The sequence below is a fragment of the Carcharodon carcharias genome, chromosome 21, assembly GCF_017639515.1.
Source record: "Carcharodon carcharias isolate sCarCar2 chromosome 21, sCarCar2.pri, whole genome shotgun sequence".
NCBI classification, from domain to species: Eukaryota; Metazoa; Chordata; class Chondrichthyes; order Lamniformes; family Lamnidae; genus Carcharodon; species Carcharodon carcharias.
In genome coordinates this window covers 25,757,712-25,778,808 of record NC_054487.1, presented here as the reverse complement: position 1 = coordinate 25,778,808, position 21,097 = coordinate 25,757,712, and the positions used below count along the sequence as shown (strand labels likewise).

Sequence of the window (21,097 nt, the reverse complement as noted above, 5' to 3'; positions counted from 1 at the left end):
GTGATGGAAGCACACATGTTCTCCTCCTGAGAGAGGACAACAGGTTCTTGCATCTTGGAGCCACTGCCACACCCTGTGGCAGCACCTCAGCAATCCTAACAATTTGCTGGAGCACAAATTGCTGGACAGCTGTAAAAGTCCCAAAGGCCCTTTGAGCATTCGTATCTACAGCCACGATGGCAGCACTCTGAGCTAGCATGGCAGCAAGCTGGGCTTGCATGGCAACAAAGGTGGATCTCAGTTTGATTTTCCATTGCAGCACAATGGATGATTCTGACTGTGCTGCAATGGAAGCTGAGGCATTGGCCACCAAATCCTTCATCTTGTCTGGTTCACATGCGCTGTCATGGAATTGGTCATCATTTCCACACTAGAAAGTTGGGCTCCGAGCCCTGTGCACAGCCCTATGCTAAGTTGGAGATGCACTTGTCCATATTCCCTGACAGTGAAACCGGCACTGCAGCAGCTTGCCAATGCAGCAGCCATCTCTGTGTATGTGCTCATCTGCCTTTTCCTGTGCAATGCTCCATTGATGTCCTCATTTGAGGCCTCTGCAGCAGAACTCGCCTGCAATCTTGCCTTCTAGTTAGCTGGCACTTGCACTATCCTTTCCCCTGGCCTAACTCAGCCCACTTGTGGTCATTCATTTACATTGTACTGATCCTGCCTCTAAACAACCTTCTGAAGTAGTGCCAGTATCTAAGTTGGATTCAGCAAATGTCATATCGAGTGGTAGCATGTCTTCATCAGATGTATGTTTATGATCTTTGTCTAGAGGCTGCTCTGGCTGGTCAGGCAGAAGTCCTTGGGTACATACTGTCATCCTGGATGTTCTCTGCAACACCAGTTGCAATGGCATGAGTCACTGCCAGCCCAATAGTTCCCAGCATTATCTCCTCTGAGGGGTTCAGGAGATATAAGCATGCTTGTCTCTTACGGATTCTCTGTTGTTTCCTAATGCATGTTATGTGCCACCTTGTCCTGCAAGAGAGAGGGAAGCGTATCAATGGGTGTGTTGCTATGTGTTTGGGTGATATGCTGGTTATAGCTGAACAGCTGGCAGTACATTCGAACAAGGAGCAGGAGAAGGTCATTTGGTCCCTCAAGGTTGTTCCGCCATTTAATAAGATCATGGCTGATCTGATAGTAATCTCAAATCTGCATCCCATCTACTCCCGTTAACCTATCACCTCCTTGCTTACCAAGAATCTATCCACCTCTGCCTTAAAAATATTTAAAGACTCTGCTTCCATCTCCTTTTCAGGATGGGAGTTCCAAAGACTCACGATCCTCTGAGAGAAAATATTTCGCCTCATCTCTGTTTTAAATGGGTGACCCCTTATTTTTAAGCAGTGACCCCAGTTCTAGATTCTCCCACAAGAGGAAACATCCTCTCCACATCCACCCTGCCAAGACCCCGCAGGATTTTACATGTTTCAATCAAGTTGCCTCTTACTCTTCTGAACTCCAGGGAATACAAGCCTAACCTGCCCAGCCTTTCCTTATAAGACAACCCGCTGATTCCAGATATTAGTCTGGTAAACCTTCTCTGAACTGCTTCCAAAGCATTAACATCCTTCCTTAAATAAGGTGACCAATACTGTACACAATACTCCAGATGTGCTCTCGCTAGTTTCTGTATAACTGAAGCATAACCTCCCTACTTTTGTGTTCAATTCCCCTCACAATGCGCAGGAAAGAGCACAGAAATCTGCCTCAGGGAGATTTATTTAAATTTTAAATATCAAATTAAAGAAATTAAAAACTTTTAAGACATGTCCCCTCGTGTGACAGTGCCACATGAACTGGGACAAGCTAATGAATTTTTTTGAAAATTTTTATTGAATTTTTAAACACTTCATGAAACCTCATTCCCCCATGGATGAGGTTTCATGAAAAATTCAAAGGCCGCCTGGGCTCTTTGCCTACCCCCCGCAACCTTAAGGTTGGATGGGCTGCTCATTTAACTATTTTAATTACTTTTTAACGGACCTTAATAGGCCTTTGACAGTTTGGCAAGAATCTCACTGATGCACAGTGATGTCAGAATGCCTGCCCGTTGTCACCGCGCATCATTTTATAATAAGTCACAGGTGCTATTTTTACACTGGCACAGTCTGGTTTTGATTTTACTATTGCATAAGTTTAATTTTTCAAGGATTAATTTTGTGTTTTTAAAGATTTCGTTCCAGTTACATTTATGCTACCGACAGACTATAACATGTTTGTGGAAGAATTTAGGAAAAATCCAAGCAGCACCTGGATCATGAAACCCTCTGGAAAGGCTCAGGGAAAGGGAATATTCCTTATCAACAAACTCTCGCAAATCAAGAAATGGTCTCGTGATAACAAAGCTCCTAAGTGAGTATAGAAATAAATGGTCCGATTTTAACTCTGTGAAAATAAGTCAGCTCCATAGGGACTTGGCTTGAATAGGCAGAGCACAAGGAAAATGACTTCAGTCTTCCCAGTACAGTCAGAAAACCCTGAACACAGGTCTTTGTGTAGTAGCTGGTTCAGTTACTCTGTTGTGTCTACTGAAGAGCACTCTTCAAAGTTCCTCACTAAGCCTTCCTAGGACCTGTGTACTCTGTAAATTGCTTGGCAGAGTGTGGTGCTTATTTAAATATATTATAATGAGATGCAGTGGAGTTAGTGTGTGGCGATTTCAGGAGCTGCTTGCAATATGTTGGGGTAACTTATCGTGATTTTTTTTTTTCTGTTACTGTTGCCAGTAGTAGCTGAGACTGGTGGAAGTGAAGAACATTTGAGCCTGGAGTGCTGAAACTTTGTCTACCAATTACCAGAGCTTGGAAAGAATTTTGCAAACATTTGGTTTTGCTTTATTTCCTCCATTTACAATATTAGGCTTCTCATAAACTGCGTAGAACTATGAGACCTCAGGATATACTTCCCCACCCAAAGTGAGAGGAACAGTGGACTAAGTATGGAATTCTCAATCAACAAAGACTTGTTTGCCATTATAATGAAGAAAGAACAACAGCAGAAGAGCATAAGGGAAAGAGGATTCAAACTCAATATGAAAAGCTTGTGCCCTTCAATGTTTTACCCTCTCCCCACCCCCAACCCATCCCCCCCACCACCTGCCAAGGAATTTACAGAGTACAGAGGTCCTATGAAGGCTTAGTGAGGAACTTTGAAGAGTGCTCTTCAGTAGACACAACAGAGTAACTGAACCAGCTGCGACACAAAGACCTGTGTTCAGGGTTTTTTGACTGTACGGGGAAGACCGAAGTCATTGTCCTTGTGCTTTGCCGATTACATTTTCACATTTTTCTTCAATTCCTGCCACAAATGTTGTTTGCAGCTGTTGATGGCTATTTTCCCTGCCACATCACACTGTATCATGCACCATTGCCACCCAAAAGGAAATAAGAAACAAAAAAGACAGAAGGACAGAAGAGAAAAAAGTCTCACGAACAAGTGGAAATTGTTCCTCCCTATTTAGCTTATTAATAAACACTAATAGCTTTGAACACCTCTATCAGACCATCTCTAATAAATGTTCTTTATTGTGGTGAAAAAGGCCCATGTTCTCCATTATCTCCCCATAATTAAAGGTTCTGATCCCTGCTATCAGTTTAGTGAATCTCTTTCAGACTCTCCCCATGGCTTTGACATTCTTCCTCAGTTAAGGTACCGAAAATGGGACTCAGTAGCTCTGATGTTGTTCCCTTTCCTTTCCCCAGGTGTTAGATAGGTAGAATGCCAATGTGGTAGACTAGGTCATTGGAATGGCTCAGTCACATTCTAGTACAGAATTTCGTACCTGGAAATGGTAGCAAGAACATAAGTACTTTAAACACCTGCAGTTGGAGAAAAGCAGCTACAAAGCCCAAAGGTTTATTAGGTTCCTGTAAAGAAAATTCAGACATATCTTTTGGGGCTTTGTCACCTTACTTACTCTTCACCTCCTCATGCCCTCCAGTCTGAGAGGACCCTCGATGCAAGGCCCACCACCAATGTCCCGGATGCCACTACTGATTTTCATTTCTTTTGCAGTTTTGTGACTGCCCCTTGCAAGGAAACTTATGTCATCTCCCTCTACATAGACAATCCATTACTAATTGGTGGGAAGAAGTTTGACCTCCGTTTCTATGTGCTAGTAACCTCAATTCGTCCATTAAAATGTTACATGTAAGTTAAATCAATTTTCAAATCTCAATCAATTTATTTTCAGATAACGATTATTAAATTTATTAAAACTTATTAAATTTGATCTGTGGATGCATCTCCACTGGATACATCTTTCGAACACAGACATTCATTGGAAGTTTATTTCATAAATACCTGTTGCAAATGCCAAGGTACAGACATCTGACAATGCAAACTAGAAGTAGTCTAGGGTATAGAAACTGTGGAAGTTGATTTTAACCCCCTCCCCAACTAGTGGGAATGGTGAGTGGGAGAGCTAAACTTAACTGTGGTGCAAGTTCATGAATGGGCCACCAGAGGCCAAGATAAATTTAAAAATGTCACACTTATGTGGGATTCTTGTTAACCAGATGGGGCAGGAATGCTTCCTGGGTCCAGCAAGATGTCTTTGAGTGTCTCCATATGTAAGATGACAGTGTCAGAATGTAACTTTAGGTTTGCACTTGTAAGCTGCAGCCTGGTATTTTATACATGTTTTCTAAGCTACAGATACCTAAGATCGTAAGGGAGAAATCGTAAGGGACGTAAGCTGGAATTTTTTTTCTTGTGTTATACCAAAGTCTTTATTTGTCCACTCTTTTGTGCATTTAAAATACATCTTTTAAAAATCTTTTTTCTAGGTATAAACTGGGCTTTTGCCGCTTCTGCACTGTCAAATACACTCCAAGTACCAATGAACTGGACAACATGTTTGTGCATCTTACAAATGTTGCAATACAGAAACATGGGGTAAGGCCTGCTTGCAATAAAATCAATTGCAATGCTAGTCCTCCAAGGGAATTCTGAGTCATCTGCGCACATGATCACATCCTCAAAATTCCAGTAGGCTACCTGCAATTCTTTGGAAAAGATTTTTCAATCATTTTTTTTTTCTGGTGAATTTTGTTTTCCCGAAAGTGAGAAGCATACATGCCAAAGAACAGGATTATGTTTCCATTCTTTGTTCTGATGTAAGACACTGCATGGATGAGATGAAACATAAAATTCTCTTAATTTGTGCTGCAACCACAACTTTAGAAGACTGCCCCTGCTTCCAATGAGTGTTCCTTCTTCCATTATTGGCTTCTCTGTACACAGTTACCAATTTGGTGTCAGTCAGTAGCAAATGATGGGTAATTTTGTGAGAGAACTTCATGTTCATTGCAAACTATTTTAAACTCGTAGGCTTGAATTTTCGTGCAGGCGAAGAGGGTTCCCGGCTTAGCCAAAATGGTGCCAGAGGTCAAAAGCCATGCCCTTGAACCTGGCCCCCACCATTTTCTTAGGAGGATAACAGGGACGTGTTGTACTTTGCATGCCTGTGGTTCATGGAGGCAACTGCACATGTTAAAGTGCAGCTGTCTTCAGTCAGATCCAATTTTTGTTAGCAGGGTGTCAAAAACACAGCCTGTGCACTTTAGACCTGTCAGGAGAAGGTTTAAAGTTAGCAGAGTTCTTTGGAGAGGTTGGGCATCCTTTTAGAGCGGTAAGGAAGCTTTTAGGATATGTTCCTGAACATCTTTGGGAGGGGTAAGGTGCCCTTTTGGAGAGGTAAGATGCTCTTGGGAGAGATCAAGTGCCCTTTGGGATTGTTAAAGGTAGACTTAAAAAGTGGATAAGCTCATTGGAATCATCAAGGAAGCTGGCAAGGAAGCTGTCAAGACATTTAAACCCCCTTCCCTTTAAAAATTTGAAAAAACTGTCTGCAGGGTTAAAAAAATCACTGCTTGCTATTTCACTCTGAGAACTCACGTAAGCCTATCATTATAGGATTAGTGCTGCATGACTGATTTCACAAGCTAGCATTATCACAATGGGGTGCCTGTCAGTTCACTTTGATTGACAGCTCTTTGAAGTAGGACTACAAATACAAATGCTTGTTGTTATAAGAGATTAAGTGGTTGAAGGAATTTTTTTCTTATTCATTCATGGGATGTGGGCTTCGCTAGCTGGGTCAGCATTTTTTTGCCCATCCCTAGTTGCCCTTGAGAAGGTGGTGGTGAGCTGTCTTCTTGACCCGCTGCAGTCTATGTGGTGTAGGTACACCCACAGTCCTGTTAGGAAGGGAGTTCCAGTATTTTGACCCAGTGACAGTGAAGGAAGGATGATATTTTTCCAAGTCAGGATGGAGAGTAACTTAGAGGGGAACGTCCCAAGTGGTGGTGTTCCCATGTGTCCGCTGCCCTTGTCCTTCTAGATGGTAGTGGTCGTGGGTTTGGAAGGTGTTGTCTAAGGAGCCTTGGTGAATTCCGGCAGTGGATCTTGTAGCTGGTACACGCTGCTGCTACTCTGCGTCTGTGGTGGGGGGAGTGAAGGTTATGTGGATGTGGTGCCAGTCAAGCAGGCTGCTTTGTCCTGGACAATGTCAAGCTTCTTGAATGTTGTGGGAGCTGCATTCATCCAGGTAAGTGGGGAGTATTCCATCACACTCCTGACTTGTGCCTTGTAGATGGTGGACAGGCTTTGAGGGGTCAGGAGGTGGGTTACTCAATCACACAATTCCTAGGCTCTGACCTGCTCTTGTAGCCACAGTATTTATATGGTTAGTCTAGTTCAGTTTCTGAATTTAAATGTAGTGAATGGGTTCTTAGCAATGAGAGTGTTTTGTTTATTAGTTAATTCATCAATACTTTATTTCCTGTAAGCATGGGTCTTGAGGTCTGCCCACAGTGGATTATGAATGAGTTGGCATGAAGGGTATAAGGGAAAATGGTGGTGGGTGGGGGGCATATGTTGGCTTGAGTTGCCACCAAGTTTGCATGGGGCCAAAAAGGAACATGGGGGATGGGTGGAGGGACAGAGGTTGGCAGAGAGGCTATGAAGGGCCATGGGGGTTGGGTGGAGGGGTAGAAGGTGGCATGTGTTGGCATAGATGGAGCATGGAGAGTGTGTTGGTTGAGGGCTAGAGGGCTGTTTTTTGGGGGATTTTTGCAACTGGGACAATGTGCTGAATCAATGAAGCCAGCCTTTTTCCCAGCCCGCCTGTGCACCTCACAGCCCCTATACTGCTTCCAAACTGTTTCCGGGGTTGTCAACACAACTCTCATTACACCTCCCCCCTACTATCCCCAAGCAAAAATCAGAACTTCCAGGGCTGTTTTTCAGGAACCGGGTTTGCAAAGCTGGCAATGGTCCTGACCCAGGATTGAAAATTCAAGCCTTAGTCTATGTAACAATCAAAAGCTTTTTAAATATGCTTTTCATCTATTTTTTTAAAGGATGACTATAATCCTATTCATGGTGGAAAGTGGAGTGTGGCAAATTTGAAACTCTACCTTGAGAGCACACGAGGAAAGAAGGTCACTGATAAACTGTTTGACGAAATCTACTGGATAATTGTACAATCACTGAAAGCTGTAGCTGTGAGTATAACTTTAACATTTAGTGAGTATCCAGAAGAGGAAGAGGTGTGAAAATATTGAAAAGGACTCTGATATGTAATCAATTCTGGGGACAATCTTAACCCCCAAAGAGTGGGCGGGTTTGAGTCAGGTTGGATGTGAATATTTTAAAAATGTCAAACTTGAACCCAATCAACCTCCAACCCACCAACTTTTGATTTAAATGGAGGCAAGACAGCCAAGCCACAGTCTATGTGGTGTAGGTACATCCACATTTCTGTTAGGGAGGGAATTCCAGGTTTTTGATCTGGCGATTGTGAAGGAACAGTAATATGTTTCCAAGTCAGGATGGTGCCTTTGGCTTGGAGGGGAAATTGCAGGCAGTGGTGTTCCAATGCATTTGCTTCTAATTGTCATTCTAGATGGTAAAGTTCATGAGTTTGGAAGCTGCTGGCAGAGGGAGCGAATGTTTAAGGTAATAGATCAAGTGGGCTACTTTGTCCTGGATGGTGTCAAGCTTTTTGAGTATTCTTGGAGCTGCAATCATCCAGGTAAGTGGAGAGTATTGCGTCACACTCTTGACCTCTAGATAGACAGACTTTGGGGAGTCAGGAGATGAGTTGCTCTCTGCAGAATCCCCAGTCTCTCATCTGTTGTTGAGGCCTACCATATTTAGATGACTAGTCCAGTTCAGTTTCTAGTCAGTGGTGACCTCCAGGATGTTGATGGTGAAGGATTCATCAATGGTAAACAACATTGAACATCAAGGTGAGATGGTTAGATTTTCTCTTGTTGGAAATGTTCACTACCTGGCACTTGTGTGATGCAAATGTTACCTTCCAATTATCAGATTATGTTGTTCAGATCTTGCTGCATGTGGACATGGACTGCTTCAAAATCTCAGGAGTTACAGATGGTGTTGAACATTGTGTAATCATCAGCGAACATACTCACTTCTGACTTTTTTATGGAAGGAAAGTAATTGATGAAGCAGCTGATGAAGATGGTTGGACCTAGGACACTGAGGAACTCCTGCAGCAATGTCCTGAGACTGAGATGATTGGCCTCCAACAACCACAACCACCTTTCTTGTGCGAGATATGACTTCAATCAGTGGAGAGATTTCCCCCGATTGCCATTGACTTCCATTTTACTAGGGCCCTTTAATGCCACACTCAGTCAAATGCTGCCTTGATGTCAAGAGCAGTCACTCTCACCTCAACTTCTGACTTCGGCCTTTTTGTTCACATTTGGAATAAGGCTGTAATGAGTCTGGAGCTAAATAGAAACAAAAATACCTGGAAAAACTCAGCAGGTCTGGCAGCATCTGCAGGGAGGAGCACAGTAAACGTTCGAGTCCCATGGGTCATTTGGACTCGAAACATTAACTGTGCTCCTCTCCACAGATGCTGCCAGACCTGCTGAGTTTTTCCAGGTATTTTTGTTTTTGTTTTGGATTTCCAGCACCCACAGTTTTTTGCTTTTTGTCTGGAGCTAAATAGCCCTGGCAGAATCCAAACTGAGCATTGGCGTGCAGGTTATTGCTGTGTAAGTTCTGTATGATAGCACTGTTGAAGACGCCTTCTATCACTTTGCTGATGATCGAGAGTAGACCAATAAGATATTAATGCTGCTTTGGATTTGTCCTGCTTTTGGTGGACAGAACATACCTAGGCAATTTTTCACAATGTTGGGTGGATGACAGCATTGTAGCTGTACTGGAACAGCTTAGCTAGTGGCAAGGCTAGTTCTGGAGCACTAGTCATCCATACTACTGCTGGGATGTTGTCAGGATCCATAGCCTTTGCTATACCCAGTGCTTTTAGCCATTTCTTGATATTAGTTGTGATTATAGTGAATCAGATAGGTTGAAGACAGGGATTTATAATATTGGGAATCTCAGGAGGTATTTGAGATCGGTCATCCACATAGCACTTCTAGCTGAAGAAGGTTGCAAATTCTTAAACCTTGTCCCTTGTCTTTTGCACTGATGTTCTGGGCTACCCAATCTTTGAAGAGGGGAGATGTTTGTGGAGCCTTCTCCTCTTGTTAGTTGTTTAATTGTCCATCACCATTCATGACAGGATGCGGCAGGACTGCAGAGCTTAGATCTGATCCGTTGGCTGTGGGATTGCTTAGCTCCGTTTCATGCTGTTCCTGCTATTCAATATGGGTATAGTTTTGTATTATAGCTTCACCAGGTTGACACCTCATTTTTAGGTATGCTAGGTGCTGCTCCTGGCATTCTCTCCTACACTTGTCATTGAACCAGTGTTGACCGCCTGGCTTGATGGTAATGATAAAGTGAGGGATATGCCAGGCCATGAGATAACAAATTTTGGTTGAATGCAATTCTGGTGCTGTTGCTGACCCACAGCACTTCATGGATGCCTAGTTTTGAGCTCCCAGATCTGTTCTGAATCTATCTCACTTAGTACTATGATGGTGCTACACAAACAATGGAGGGTATCCTCAGTGTAAAGACAGGACCTTTTCTGCACAAGGATTGTGCGGTGGTCACTCCTACCAATACTGTCATGTTCATATCTACGATAGGCAGATTGGTGAAGACCAGGTCAAGCGCTGAATAACTGAAGATTGACATTGATACAATTCAGTGGGCTGAATTTTCCCCATGTCGGGGGTGGGGGGGGGTAGTAGTTGAATGGCGGGCATGCACAGGCCCGCTTCTGATTGGCTCCCAGTGCAGACGGAGGATGAACTCCCAAAATCAAGAGTGTGCTCTTTTGCGCATGCGCACGAAAGAGCGCACTCATCTCCCTGAGGCTAAGTGCTGCCTCAGGGAGATCGACCGTAAACCTAAAAATAGAAAAATAAAATTTCCCGAACATGCCCCCTCTAGTGACAATGTCACATGAGTTAGGACATGTCCATAATTTTTACCAAAACTTTATCAAAATTTTTAAAAACCTACATGAAATCTCATCCCACCCGTGCATGAGGTTTCATGCTTTTTCTAATTCGAGCCGGGGCTCCTGGCCTGCCCACCAACCTTAAGGTTGGACGGGCAGGTCCTTTAATTATTTAATTGCCTCTGTCAATGGCCTCAATTGGCCATTAACAGGTCGGCAGGTGGGCAGCTGATTTTGCTGCAATCCCACCTTCCTGAAAATTTAAATGAGGCGCAGTGATGTCGGGAGTTCCCCCCAACGTCACCGTGTGTCATTTTACGTGTCGGCGAGCGGGCCCCACCCCTGTTCATCGACGTGTAAAATCCTGCCCATTGATTTATAATTTCTGTCATTAATAGCTTAATTCAGTTGCAGAAAAAGGATCCCTTTCGTTGGTTTGCTCACCACTTGCCGTAGACCCAGTCTCACAATTATGTCCTTTAGGACTTGGCCAGCTCGGTCTGTGGTGGTGCTGGCGAGCCACTCTTGGTGATGGATATTGAAGTTCCCCCACCCAGAGTACATTCTGTACCTTTGCTACCCTCAGTGCTTCCTCCAAGTGGTGTTCAACGTGGAGGTGCACTGATTCATCAGCTGAGGTGGGGGGGGGGGGGCGGCGATAGGTGGATATCAGCATGAAGTTCCCTTGCCCAAGTTTGATTTGATGCCATGAGACTTCATGGGGACCAGAGTTAATGTCGAGGACTCCCAGGGCAACTCCCTCTTGACTATATATCCCTGTGCCACCACCTCTGGTGGATCCATTCTGCGAGTGGGGCAGGATATACCCAGGGATATGGTGATCATGGGTCCTGGGACATTTCTGTCAAGTATGTTTTTGTGAGTATGACTATGTCAGGCTGTAGTTTGATTAATCTGTGGGACAGCTCTCCCAATTTTGGCACAAGCCTCTAGATGTTAGCAGAGAGGGTTTTGCAGGGACGACAAGGCTGGGTTTGCCATTGTCATTTCCAGTGCCTAAGTCGATGCCAGGTGGTCTGTCCATTTTCATTCATACATGACACCCTTATTCACGAAAGGGAGTAAGGACAGTCCTAGCAACTACAGGTCAGTTTGTTTAAGATCAGTGCTGGGTAAGGTTTTGGAATCCATAATCAGGTGGGAAAAAAATCAACAAAGAGGTTTGAGCTAATTAAGGAGAGCCAGCACAGATTTGTAAATGGCAAATTGTGAGGATGAGGTCAAGCAGGATTTTCCTTCTTGTTGGTTCCCTCACTACCTGCTGCAGGCCTAAGTCAGGCAGATATGTCCTTCAGTTCAGTCAGTTGTGGTTTTACCGAGCCACTCTTGGTGAACACCACTTGGAAGAAACACTGAGGATAGCAAGGGCACAAAATGTACTCTGGTTGGGGGACTTCAAGAGTAGCTCGATAGCACCACTACTGCCAAGCTGGCTGAAATTCCAGGATACAAAACACAGACATAGTCTGCCCTTTTACAATTGTGGAGCCCACATACATTGGGATAATTTTTCTGTCTCTTGCCCAAAGCAATGTGGTAACAAGGAACTTAAGAAGCACTGTCCTTTTCCTCTGCTTCTGTATGCTACTGCTAGAGACAAAGTCTGTTGCATTGTTATAACATCTCTGGATATCATCCATAGCTATCCTGATTGTTTTTCTAGGTGTGTTGAAACATGCCTTTTTCCCACCTTGAAATGTGGGCCCAAATTCTGTTAACAGTGGAATTAATCTCCACCACATTTTGTCATCTGAATCCAAATTTTGGTAGTCTTCAGAAATAAGGAAGCTGGCATAAATCACATTGGGCAAGGGGACACATGTCTATCAAAGGCTCACCTAATATTGTTTTCCCCCTTGAATAGTGATGAATCCCTAATTCCCTCAAAATATGATTAACATAAATGCCTGTCAGTGTCTGAGAGCTTTTAATCATTTTTCACAACAGCATTATGATTTCTCCAGTCTTCACCTTCTTATCATTTTGTGTCAAATAGTAATTGTATTGCACACAGAAGCAATGTCCATTTAATGTTAAGCCTTGCACAAAAGACAAAAAATAACTTCTTTGTGAGCTGTCATCCATTTAAAAATTCATGCCTATTTTAACAGTCATGCAGATTATGACATTTCACCTGAGAATTTTATTCTTTTTGTTTTTGCAGCCTGTGATGATCAATGACAAACACTGCTTTGAATGTTATGGCTATGACATTATCATTGATAGCAAACTGAAGCCTTGGCTTATTGAGGTAAATGGCTCTGAATAACTGAAGATTGGTATTAATATAATTCAGCGATTTATAACTTGTTGTTAACAGTTTAATTCAGTTGCAGAAAAAGGATCCTAACATTGAATAATAATAGCAGCCAAAAAATCTTGTTTATGCTCCACAGTTGGAACCACAATGACCTCTGAACCCTTCGAGCATCCAGATAATCTAATTACTAAGAAAATGATCGGTAACCGCATTACTGTCACTGAGGGAAAGTATATGAAAAGTGGTGCTGGTAAATCATTTTTTAAGCTGCCATGCCACTGTTTGATCGTTCCAATTGGCTGTCTTCACAAAGAGTTTGAAAACCATACTGCAGCCAGGATTTTAAAGGAAGACCGGGGCAGGACATGGGACTCGATCTGGCCCTACAACTGCTTCTATATCTTGGATTCATTCTGACCTCCAGGCTGCTCAGCCTTGGGGAGGCCAGTGAATTCTCTCCCTTGATCTCATCCACTCTGGCATCATAAGCCATGTTTGGGACAGACAGAAGTTCTCTCCCAAACAAATTTCAATGTCTTGTGCCTTGGATTGAGATTCGACATATTCAGGTCTCAGCTGTCTGCTTACTCCTTCTGTTGCACTCCTGGATGACTTAGGCCACGAGTGTAACACTGGGGCTATGGAAATTCAGGGCCACAATCTAGGCAGAAACTTCCATGAAATACTAATGAAATATTAATGAATGCTGCAATATAAGAGGTGACATTTCTCAATGAAATGTTAAATGAGTTTCCCTCTGTCTGTTCAGATGGATGTAAAAGATCTTGGGGGAGAATTCGTCAAGAGCCTTTTTGGGGCATGTAAGAAGAGGTCATTAACTGTACCTGGGGGTCCAAATTAGCAGAGTGTGTGTTGAATCAGCTGAGAGGCTGACTGATATTACAATCTGCCCACTCTTCGAGTTCCAGTGTGGTACACCCACGCAGGTGCACTGTCAGTTAGGGTAGCCATGCAGGATGTAGCGAGAAGCATTCAGCCACCATTATTTGTCTTTGGTGCTTCCACAGCAGCTGCACTGGTGATGCTATGGAGCCCAATTTAACATGCATCACGGCCGTTTTGAAAAGAATGAGGCACCATTGCACAAAAAGAATAGTAACCAAAATATGGGGTGTGTGTTGTTGTCCATGCAACCACACACCCTGAGTCATTAACTTCAAAGGAGAGGGTGAACAAAGATATCTTGTAAGCATGCAAGAAGGGAGAGAGAAATGTTATCAACAATCAGTTGTTTCAGTCTATGGCCACCAAACTGTGCTCAGTAGTGCCACTGGTGTCAGTACTAGGAGCCCAAGATGCTGAAAATGGCAGCCAATTGGCTTCTGGACATTTCCAGGGCAGCCCACCATTTACTTTTTATTCACTCATTGGATGTGGGCTTCGCTGGCTAGGTCAGCATTTATTGCCCATCCCTAATTGCATTTGAGAAGGTGGTGGTGAGCTGCTGCCTTCAACCGCTGCAGTCCATGTGGTGTGGGTACACCCACAGTGCTGTTAGGGAGGGAGTTCTGGGATTTTGACCCAGCGATAGTGAAGGAAGGGTGATATATTTCCAAGTCAGAATGGTGAGTGGGTTGGAGGGGAACTTCCAGATGGTGGTGTTCCCATGTGTCTGCTGCCCTTGTCCTTCTAGATGATAGCAGTTGTGTGTTTGGAAGGTGCTGTCTAAGGATGCTTGTTGAGGTCCTGCAGTGCATCTTGTAGATAGTACACACTGCTGTCAATGTGCTTCGGTGGTGCAGGGAGTGAATGTTTGTGGATAGGATGCCAATCAAGCAGGCTGCATTGTCCTGGATGGTGTCAAGCTACTTGAGTGTTGTTGGAGCTGCACTCATCCAAGCAACCACTCCTGACTTGTGCCTTGTAGATGGTAGATAGGCTTTGGGGAGTCAGAAGGTGAGTTATATGCCACAGGATTCTTAGCCTCTAACCTGTTCTTATAGCCACAGTATTTATATAGCTAGTTTGGTTTCTGGTCAATGGTAACCCCCAGGATATTGATAATGGGGAATTCAATGATGGTAATACCATTGAATGACAAGGGTGATGGTTAGATTCTCTCTTGCTGGAGATGGTCATTGCCTGGCACTTATGGGGCATGAATGTTACTTGCCACTTGTCAGCCCAAGCCTGAAGGTTGTCCAGGTCTTGCTGCATTTGGACATGGACTGTTTCAGTATTTGCGGAGTTACGAATGGTGCTGAACAATTTGCAATCATCAATGAACATCCCCACTTCTGACCTTATGATGGAAGGAAGGTCATTGATGAAGCAGCTAAAGATAGTTAGGCCTAGAACAATACCCTGAGGAACTCCTGCAATTATGTCCTGGACCTGAGATGATCGAATTTCAACAACCACAATCATCTTCCTTTGTGCTAGGTATGATTTAAACCACAAGAGTTTTCCCCCCAATTCCCATTGACTCTAGTTTTGCTAGGGCTCCTTGATACCACACTTGGTCAAATGCTGCCTTGATGTCAAGAGCAGTCACTCTCACCTCACTTCGGGAGTTCAGCTCTTTTGTCCATGTTTCAACCAAGATTGTAATGAGGTCAGAATCTGAATGACCCTGGTGGAACCCAAACTGAGCATCAGAGAGCAGGTCATTGCTAAGCAAGTGCTGCTTGATAGCATTGTTGATGACCCCTTCCATTACTTTACTGATGATCGAGAGTAGATTGATGGGCTGGTAATTGGCCATGTTGGATTTGTCCTGCTTTTTACGTACAAGACATTCCTGGGCAATTTTCCACATAGCCGGGTAAGTGCCAGTGTTGTAGCCGTACTGGAACAGCTTGGCTAGGAGCACAAGTCTTCAGTACCACTGCCGGAATATTGTCAGGGCATAATGTTATCTGGGACAATATTGCAGTATCCAGTGTCTTCAGCCGTTTCTTGATATCATGTGGAGTGAATCAAATTGACTGAAAGCTGGCATCTGTGATGCTTGGGACCTCTAGAGGAGGCCAAGATGGATCATCCACTAGGCACTTCTGGCTGAACATTGTTGCAAATGCTTCAACCTTATCTTTTGCACTGGTGTGCTGGGCTCCCCCACCATTGAGGATGGGGATATTTGTGGAGCCTCCTCCTCCAATGAATTGCTTAATTGCCCACCACCATTCATGATTGGGTGTGGCAGAACTGCAGAGTTTAAATCTGATCCGTTGGTTGTGCTTAGCTATTTCTATCACTTGCTGCTTATGCTGTTTGGCACTCAAATAGTCCTGTGTTATAGCTTCACTGGGTTGACAGTATGCCTGGTGCTGCTCCTGGCATGTCCTTCTGCACTCCTCATTGAACCAGGGTTGATCCCATGGCTTGGTGATAATGGTAGAGTGGAGGATATGCCGGGCTATGAGGTTGAAGATTGTAGTTGAGTACAGCTCTGCTGCTGCCCACAGTTCCTCATGACTGCCCAGTCTTGAGTTGCTTGATCTGTTCAAAATCTATCCCATTTAGCACGGTAGTCATGCCACACAACATGATGGAGGGTATCCTCAATGTGAAGATGGGCTTCATCTCCACAATGCCTGTGCGGTGGTCACTCCTATTAATACTGTCATGAACAGATGCAACTTTGGCAGGCAGATCGGTGAGGATGAGGTCAAGAATGTTTTTCTCTTGTTGGTTCCCTCATCACCTGCTGCAGACCCAGTCTAGTAGCTATGTCCTTTAGGACTCAGTCTGTAATGGCGCTACAGAGCCACTCTTGGTGATGGGCATTGAAGCCCCCCACCCAGAGTACATTCTGCACCCTTGCTACCCTCAATGCTTCCTCCAGGTGGTATTCAACATGGAGGAGCAGCGATTCAGCTGAGGTGGCGGGGTGGGGGACAGTACGTGGTAATCAGCAGGAGGTTTCCTTGCCCATGTTTGCCATGACCTGATGCCATGAGATCTTATGTTGTCCGTAGTCGATGCTGAGGACTCCCATGCAACTCCACACTGCCCCCCCCCAACCAACCCTCGACCGACTGTATACCACTTTGCTGCCTCCTCTGTTGGGTCTGTCCTACGGGTGGGACAGGACATACCCAGGGATGTGATGGCGATGTCTGGGATATTATCTGTAAGGTATGATTCCATGAGTATGACTGTGTTGTTTGACTAGACTGTGATTCAGCTCTCCAAATTTTGGCACAAGCCTTCAGATGTTAGTAAGGAGTAAGGATGACTTTGCAGGGTTGACAGGGCTGAGTTTGCTGTAGGTGTTTCCGGTGCCTAGGTCAATGCCAGGCGGTCCATCTGGCATTCATTCCTTATCCAATTTCCTGAATGGCTTGCTCGGGCACTTAAGAGTAAACCACATACAGTCACATAGCTGGAGTAACATGTAGGCCAGACTAGGTAAGGGCAGCAGATTTCCTTCCATAAAGGACATTAGTGAACCTGATGGGTTTTTACGACAATTGACAATGTTTTCATGGTCATCATTCAACTTTTATTTTCAGATTTTTATTCAATTCAAACTCTACCAACATGCCATAGTGGGATTTGAACTTTGATTCCTAGAGCATTACTCTGCATTTCTGGTTACTGGTCCACCACCTCCCCATGTGCAGAATGGCATGGAATCGTGCAGAGTAGACATATCAGTAGGCAGATTGTGACATCACTCAGTGTCTAATGCTAATCATATGATCTGCCATTTTGAACCACTCTCAAACACTCTCAGCCCCCACAAACCCACACCCTTCCCTGACTACTGCCCCCAACATGCCACGGGACTCCCCCCACCCCTGACCACCACAGCACCTCCCCACCTCCTCACCTTTGATCACCTGACCCACCCACCGACCACCCAATCTATTCAACTCCCCCCCAACCACCTGACCCCTCTCAACCAACCAACACCCCATCGACCAACTGACCCCCCCTGACCCCCAATTCTACCCAATTAGCTTACAAACGTATCTTTTCCCTGGTTTCTCAAAGTGGATGGAGCTTTAAACTTATCTATTTTACGGCAGCTAGCAAAAAAGGGGGCATGTTATCCCTATCTGTGATTCAGCTGCCCACAAGGTCTTGGGAACCTGCTGCAACAGTTCTTGCCTGGCCTGAGTCAGAAGGTTGTGTTAGAAAGGAGCAGCTGGATTTCAAAGTAGGAAACTAGGAGTGGAGTGGCAATTCGATTCTGATAGCCAGTCCACAGAGGTTATGAGTCAAGGAGTGAGAACTTGATTGTCTTCTCTCTAATTGGAGAGAAGCAGTAGGAGTGGGAACGTGGCTTTGCTAGTGTAGTGGGATTCAGAATGGTGTGGGGAGCCATCAGTGCATGCACATGGCTCTGCTGACACTGTGTTTCAACAGGGAGATGTACCAGAGTCACAAAGGGTTCCATTCCCTTAATGTGAATTGGTGTACAACCATGCACAGAGCATCATGTCAGTGAATTCTTGCCCTCTTCAGGGATGAGAGTGGCCAAAGACAAAAAGGTCTGAAAACATTTTGTGAGAAGGAATCATGTACACATTACAGCATGAAGCAGCTAAGTCACTGCAGCATGAGAGACTGGAAGATAATAGCACTTTACATGATCTGTGGTGAAATGCAAATGCTTCTAGGCCTCTTTGAATGGGTGGGATTGTGAATGTGCTCTGTGATGAATGCAGTTGGGCTGATTTTTGGACTCTAAATCTAATAGCCACCTGATCTGGCCAGGATGCTGACTTTCCAGTTAGCTCATTATAAAGGAATAGAATACAAACCCTACCAAGTATCAGTGATACTGGACAGAGGGAGGTTGGGGGACAGACGAGGGGGGAGAGGGGGAGAGAGGGTTCGAACTGGAGGGGGAGAGAAGGGAGGGGAGGAAGTGGGGGAGAGAAAGGGAAGTGGTGAGAGAGATGGAAGTGGGGACGGTGGAAGTGGGGAGAGAGGTTGGGAGAACAGAGAGGGGGAAAGAGAGGGAGAGGGGAGAGAGAGGGAGAGGATTGTGGGTGTGCTGTGAGGGCATCTTCTGTGGAGACCGTGCGTTAATTGCAATCTGAGCACCACAGCATGTATCCAGGTGAATGCCGTGTCCAGTCCAGCGTGTGAGGACAGCCAGGTTTGGGATTTGGGAGTTGGGAACACCATTCCCCCCTCTTCTTACCTTCCTTACGAGTCACAGGCCCCCCTCCTTTTCCCACAAAGTCTACCCAGTTAATAAATAATTCACTGGTGGTTTAACAAAGTATCACAAGAAGTGAAGGGGACTAAATTAGTGCCCTTCAATTCCCAGGAGTGGATCGAGCTGTGGTTGGGAACAGCGGCCAAACCGAGCCAGGCACCAGCCTGAGTGATGGCTCCCCGAGCCTGTTCTGGCCACGTTACTGGTGGAGACTCCCTTCTCTTTTTTCATTTTCTGCTCCTCTCCTTGGTCTCTCACAGGATGCCGAATGATTGGTAATGGTACAGCCTGGTGGCAAAGGAACCAGCCAGAATAACTGCTCCAGCTTCTCCAGCAGGTTCCCTCTCCCCCTCCCGCTCTTGCTGCTCTTTCTATCATAGATTCCGGCTCTGAGGGAGCAGCAAGAGCAGGAGGGAGGAAACCTGTGATTAGAGGAGCTGAAGCAGCAAGCTTGGGAGAGGCAGAATCTGTGATTGGAGGAGCAATCTCCTGTCTCTCCCCTGCTCACTGCTTCTCCAATCACAACTCTGCAGTCAGAACCCCCCCTCACTGGCAGCGAGCTGTGATTTTTTTTAAAGCTGCTTACTGGCCCCAAAACAGAAATTTAAAATGGTGGATTTCTGAGAAGCCAATGTTGGAAATCTGCCAAATGGTGGAAATTTCTCACCCCTGCATTTTGGCAGCAAGCCATGACACTTTTATCCTGCACTAGTCAGCCCCTCCTGCCATATTCAAGTCACCACAATGAACCATGGGATGGCTGTTAGGTAACATGGACTACCCTCTCTGTGCATAGCTCATGACTCCCATCAACCCCTTACTCCATGTGTACAGCATGCATACAAGAGACTTGGAAGAGCCATCGGCATTCTAAGAAAATGACTTTCCTGCATGGGCTGCACTGGGGGGAGCCCTACAATCTTTGCCTGAGTGTGTCTCCACTCTTGAGCTAATCTGTTGCATTATACATAAGCTGGCTCTTGGCAGGGTGGACCCCTTACCACCAGGTCTTCAGTGACTATCTCAAGAGGAAGAAGAGTAAGAGGAGGAGAAAGGAAGGAGACAACCAGAACACTATGTTCTGTACAGGCTGTATGTGAGAGACTAATCAGACTCTGGTTCCCTTGAAGACATCCGCACAATCCCCACTTTTCCATTCCTCTGCCGCTGAATATCACAGAGTCCTATTGGCCAAAATCCTGCAATAGAAACCACCAAAATAAATTCCTCCACAAATTTGTCAATTGCACTTCTGGTAATACATACAAATTTGAACTATTCATCCTTGAACCTGGCCTCAGTGATTAAATAAAGAAGTTAAAAACGGTATCAAATTGAAAGAAATGGCATACAATGCTGCAAAGATTCATCGTAGCTCAGAAGATTGGGAAAATTTTAGAAACCAACAAAGGAATGACAAAAAATAAATAAAGAGGGAGAAATTGGAGTATGAGGGAAAACTAACAAGAAATATAAAAACAGACAGTAAAGGCATCTACAAGTATATAAAAAGGAAAAGAGTAGCTAAAGTGAGTTGATTCCTTAAAGGGTGAGACTGGGGAATTAATAACGGGAAAGAAGAAAAGGGCAGAGAATTTGGACAAGTATTTATAGCTGTCGTCACAGAAGATGCAAAAAGTATTCCAAGGGCAGAATTTTTCTTATGGCAGTTGGGCGGGGGTGGGGGCGGGGGTGGGTGCGGATCGTCACCCACGATCAGCTGCACGCTTCCATTTTACGCGGGCAGGCCAATTAAGGCTTGCCCGGCGTAACATGAGGCTGGTAGCGCAGTGCTACCTGTGCGGGCAAGGGGAGGAGGGAGAGTCACGGCCTGCGCCCTTCTGCGCATACACGCCAAAGGGCACAGCAATCTCCCTGAGACACGGAGCTGCCTCAGGGAGATTGAATAGACAATAAAAAAACTTTAATAAATTATGTTAAAATTTATTTAAACATGTCCCCTCATGTGACAGTGTCACATGAGTTGGGACATGTTTGTAAAGGTGGGGAAATTACTTTATTCAATTTATAAAAGCTTCAGGAAAACTCATCCCACCCGTGGATGAGGTTTCCTGAAAAATGTGAAGGCCGCTTGGGTTTTCAGCCTTAAGGTTGGATGGGCAGCATTCTTAATTAGTGTAATTACAGTTTTAATGGCCTTAATAGGGCGTTGACATTTCGGTCGGCTTGCAGTCGGCTCTGGCACATGCCTACTGAACGAAATATCAAGATGACGCGTGATGACATCAGGATGCACGCCCGACATCATCGCACGTCATTTACACGTCGGCGTGTCAGGCCCGCCCCA

General features: G+C 44.8%; 1 protein-coding gene across 1 annotated transcript in view; it reads left to right on the top strand.

Annotated features, from left to right (window-relative positions):
- The window catches only part of LOC121293337 (probable tubulin polyglutamylase TTLL1), a 75,891-nt gene that overhangs the window by 44,016 nt on the left and 10,778 nt on the right, over window positions 1-21,097 (top strand). The window contains exons 3-7 of the mRNA XM_041216291.1: window positions 2,181-2,361; window positions 4,024-4,158; window positions 4,797-4,905; window positions 7,374-7,517; window positions 12,555-12,641. Of these exons, the coding sequence (XP_041072225.1) occupies window positions 2,181-2,361; window positions 4,024-4,158; window positions 4,797-4,905; window positions 7,374-7,517; window positions 12,555-12,641 (656 nt within the window). The remainder of the gene's footprint in view (window positions 1-2,180; window positions 2,362-4,023; window positions 4,159-4,796; window positions 4,906-7,373; window positions 7,518-12,554; window positions 12,642-21,097) is intronic.